Source organism: Cheilinus undulatus, linkage group 4 (genome assembly GCF_018320785.1).
Source record: "Cheilinus undulatus linkage group 4, ASM1832078v1, whole genome shotgun sequence".
In the NCBI taxonomy this organism is placed as follows: Eukaryota; Metazoa; Chordata; class Actinopteri; order Labriformes; family Labridae; genus Cheilinus; species Cheilinus undulatus.
In genome coordinates, this window is record NC_054868.1 from 22,039,690 (window position 1) to 22,044,374 (window position 4,685).

At 38.5% G+C, this 4,685-nt stretch overlaps 1 protein-coding gene across 1 annotated transcript; it reads right to left on the reverse strand.

Annotated features, from left to right (window-relative positions):
* Window positions 1-402: 402 nt before the first annotated feature.
* LOC121508708 (sialic acid synthase-like) lies at window positions 403-3,546 on the reverse strand. The gene is made up of 6 exons (XM_041785733.1): window positions 3,310-3,546; window positions 2,498-2,713; window positions 2,319-2,418; window positions 1,892-2,046; window positions 1,349-1,615; window positions 403-1,179 (listed from the first exon to the last, which is right to left on the reverse strand). Exons 1-6 carry the CDS (start codon window positions 3,439-3,441, stop codon window positions 970-972), a joined length of 1,080 nt encoding a protein of 359 aa, XP_041641667.1. The 5' UTR covers window positions 3,442-3,546; the 3' UTR covers window positions 403-969.
* Window positions 3,547-4,685: the final 1,139 nt, after the last annotated feature.

Sequence of the window (4,685 nt, forward strand, 5' to 3'; positions counted from 1 at the left end):
AACAACTCTTTAAGTTTGTTCAGAATTTATCTTATTTTTTCTATTTTTTTATGAATGTTATTTTGTTTAAATCTTCTTACTTATGGTGAACTTCAGTGTATTTTTGCTGTCTTTTGATGCTTTCATCTATAACTGTTCTGTCTTTAAGCTCTGTAGAGGACTTGAATTGCCAAATCTGTAAATAAGGTTCCTTGCCTTGTCAATTTGGCTACGCAGAGAAGCGGAAAAATTTTCCCTGCAAAAATTTCAGAACCCTGTCCACATATTCCACATTTCTATGTAGAACCTGTAAGTATTGATTTTATGTTTGATAAGTCAGAAGGATTGCTGCAGACATTTTAACAAAAAGAGAGAGAATTTAAAACTTTAACAATATTTTATTTAGATTTTTTTCCCCTTGCATTTGACATTTTACAAATTCCCATGATGGTCCTAACTGATAATACATTGTTGATTTACTCCTAACCCTCAAATTACAGGCAAACAGGGCAGTGTGAGCTGTAAACAGACAAATAAAAAATGCACAAAGAGGACTGAAAAACCTTATATGTTACTTGGATATGTGTGCTCATTTCCTCTGAAATCAAACTAGCCACAGTTTCTGACTGCTGCTGTCTTGCTTTGCGTCTTTCAAAAAAGCTTTACTATACAAAACAAACCCTGGCTCAAGTCTTACTAGCTGGCAATCTCAAGACTGTCTGGCAGACAGGCTCTCAGACCTCACTGCTGTGTTATGAAATGTATGGCAACTGCTCCAAGTTTTTAATACTTTTTGATTTACTTTGGTGCAAGTCAAAACTAAAGAGCAAATAATGTTAGACAAATTAATAAGGCATCTTTAGGAAAAGGACCAAGGGGAGAGTGAAGCTGGAAATCATAGATTTGAGAAACCAAATAAAAGAATTAAGATCTCATTATGTCATTAAATATCCTTTTAAACAGCTTTTTGCCTGCAACTCTCTGCCTTCTTCAGCATGCATCCTTCTTGCCATACTCATCAACAGCATCTGGCAGGATGGTCTGGTCCTCCTCCAAGTCCTTCGTCACTGTCTTTCCAACCAACTCATAGATGTCTTTCCCACTGACACCCATGGGCTCGGCCACCTTCACCGTCAGCATTTCCAGAGTCAGGGTGGTTCCTTTGGGAATATTGACCTTGGCCACCACTGACTTACCCAGCTGGAAGAAGCAAAGACAAACTGTGAGATGTTTATTATGTAACTGTTAAAAAAAATCAAAAAGAAAATCCAATATATCACTTAAAAGCTTCTCAACAGTGAAACAGCTGGTTATGTAAATGTACTAATACGTGTATTTATGCTGCTCCTGTGAAGAGAGGGTACTACACCTTATCATGGCACGACTTCTCACAGGGTAACATCCGCTTCAGGCTGCTCCCCAGGGCCCGCTCTATCAGCCGGATGTTACAGATCAGCTCTTTAAGCTCAGCGGGCTCCAGAGAGGCTCCGTGATCACTTCCTTTCCACGTCTTGTCCAAGGTTACGTGACGTTCAAGGACCTTTGCCCCCAGAGCCACTGCTGCAATGGAAATACTGATCCCAGTCTCGTGGCCGGAATATCCAATGGGAATATCTGGAAATTCCTTCTGGTATTCCTGCAAGAGACAAAAAGCCAAAGCATCACTGTTGGAGCAATATTTTACAGCCAGTGGGGAGTTAGCTGAGCTTAGAATAAACGTTACTTGTTCAGGTACGGTTTATTTATGTTTAACTAGTAAAATGTACTCATTTGTGAATGGTTTACTAGTGGTTAGTCATACATTAGTTTCCTACTAACTACACAAAAGTTGAGTACCATATCTATTTAAAGTATAGTTACAGTTTGACACAAATTTGTTACTTCATGTCCTATTATAATGATTTCATCTCACTGTTATCACTCTGAGGTTGACATCTTCAGGATCCAGAGGGTAGGCACTGGTACACTGCAGGATGGTAAAGTTCGTGTTGTGTTGCTTTAATGTTTTGTAGACCTGACGCATCGTATCCATCGACTGCATCCCACTGGACACCACCATGGGACGTCCTGAAACACACAAGAGGCCAAGAGAATAGCTGTCACTGACAGAGCTGTGATAGCCTACATTTAACAGAACTGCACTTAAGACCACTTAAGACCACCAACTCAATCTTTAGTTACAAATTTCTGTGCCATGCATCAGCTTTCCAAAGCTTCATATTGCCTGGTAAAGAATTTAAATTGATTAATCCAGAACTGAAATTTCTTTGGAACTAGTTCACATTAAATACACCTGACGGCTCCCTCCCACAGTGCTTCCCAGACTCTACAGTCCTCACCTTTCTTGGCTGTATTCACTAGATAAGGATAGTTGCCAGCATCTGCAGAGGCCACTTTAAAGAAAGGCACATCAAGCTCATGCAGGAAGTCCACTGCCATCTGAAACAGAATAACCGGACTGTAAATCAACACCAATAATAATCTGTCTCAAGACGTTTAGCCAAAGTCTTGCTCTTACCCCATCCATCCCTGAGGCCGTCAAGAAGATCCCTAACTCATCTGCATACTTCTTCAGCTCCCTGTACTGATCATGGTTGAACTCCAGGTGGTGCTTATGTTCACCATAAGTTTTCCCCCAGGAGTTTTTGGAGGTGTACGGGCGACACAAGGCTTTCTTGTTAAATCGATTCTCTATTTCACTTTTCTGGAATTTGGCACAATCTGCACCACAGCACTGTGAAGATGAACAGAGAGAGAGATCAAAAATCAAGGCTGGTGCAAAAATATGAATGGAAATCTAAACAAATGTAAAGATGAGCTCCTTTAGATCCCTATAATATCATAGAAATTAATTATAGCACAACAAAACAGCTATTTTGTAAGTTAATAACAATTTTATTCTTGCAGCACCGTTGTTGGAGGGCAGTGTACATGTATTTTTCAATAAATAAGCTCATGGTACATCATTGAACATTATTTGTTTACCGTATTACGTCAAGCTTAAGCACAAGTATAACCAGTTTTGTTGCCAACAGGCACAGTAAGCAAAACCCCACCCAGGAGTCTGACAGTTCTCCAATAAGGCTTAAGATCTTTTTTTTTTTTTTTTAAACAACAAAAACCCTCCCAGGCTATAAAACCCACATCTATCAAATGAAAGCCAGCCTATTTATGCTGGAGATTCTGTCAGCAAACAGCTTGTGTTTCACTCAATATTAGGATTCAAAGGAAGAAGGCATGGAGACCAGCAGACGCTAAGTACCTGTCATTTGTTTGAGCTTTATCATATAGAAAAATGCGAAGTTGACATTCAGATTCCTGTTTTATTACCTTTGCCATTTTGATCATTTTCTTAGCAATCTCAATGTCTCCCTGGTGGTTTTGTCCGATTTCAGCGATGACGAAGCATGGGTTGTCTCCTCCAATCATTCTACCAGGGCACAGCTCTATCTCCAGAGGCATTTTGATCACAACAGGTGGAAAATAACTTTAAGAGAAAGTTGTTATTTAGCAAAGAAGTTGGCCAAAGTTGTGCCTTGGAGAGCCGAGCTGATCAGCAGAGTGAAGTCTGGCAAAATGGGCCAGGCAAAGTGGGAGCATCATAGTTATTCAAAATGTACTTCCAATCACGATGAGTGATCTTGAATTGTTGCAAAAGCCTATCAAATAAAAGTTTTGATTGGTCTAAAGCTCGCTGAAGTGGGTGGGACAGAGTGTTGCATGAAGTGGAGGGGGGAAGGTGGAGAGGAAGTGAGCATGGCAGCAAAATGGATTCATTTAAACACTGTTAGTAAGTTAAACACAATGCAAAATGTTTATGATCAAGTATTTGAAAGAATATTCAAAGTTTAAAAGGTTAAGATATGATATAAACTCTGATATTTGAAAATAAAGTCATTTTACTTGCCAATTTCAGCTACAGAGAGCCCCAAATATACACTTTAAAAGGAATTCAGGAAACAAACTATGGTCTAAATATGTGGAAAATCTGAATAATCCTCTGAAAAGATGAGACCAGCCATTTTTAACAGATTTAAAAAAGGGTATGATTCTACAATTATTCACATTATTGTACTTTTAGTGTCAGAACTACTGAATACAATTTTAATTTGATTATATATTTAAATCCTCATTTTAGGCTGTGTACACACCAACTGGATCAAATTTCAGTATGATTAAAATGAAAATAAATTGTTCAGTAAGTTTAAGTTTGAAAATGGTGAAAAATCATCTTGTAACCTGCCCACTTGCAATAAAAAACACAACCTTAAAGTGTCTTCAGATTCTGGCATCCAGGGAGGGTGTTCTTACTGAATGATGACACAGCAAGCAAGCAACAATTCATACTTCACTTTTCAAACTTGTAGCAACTGAGCTGAAAACTGTGTCCAGCTTTTGTTTGGTCTGATGTTTAAACTATTGAATTGTGCCACTTTTAACACATTTTCACGACTTTTTCACCCATTTTTGCCAATTACAACCTATTGTCCCAATTTTTTTGCCAAGTGTAACACCTTTTTCCACTTTTAACCCATTTATGCAATTTTTAACATGTTTCTGCCTCTTCTTGCCACTTGTTATAGTTTTTTGGTCACTTTCAACCTCTTTATGGCACATTTTAACATAGTTTCCCACCACTTTCTGGCACCTTTAACCCATTTCGGCCACTTTTCATTGCTGTTTCTATCCCATTTAAATCTTTTTGG

Bases quoted from the DNA above. Each gene is read 5' to 3' on its own strand.
- LOC121508708 (XM_041785733.1), bottom strand. From the start codon at position 3,441: ATGCCTCTGGAGATAGAGCTGTGCCCTGGTAGAATGATTGGAGGAGAC. The intron at 2,419-2,497 runs GTAAGAGCAAGA...ATTCTGTTTCAG, and splicing joins CGGCCTCAGGGATGGATGGG to ATGGCAGTGGACTTCCTGCA. The intron at 1,180-1,348 runs GTGTAGTACCCT...TGCTTCTTCCAG, and splicing joins AGAAGTCGTGCCATGATAAG to CTGGGTAAGTCAGTGGTGGC.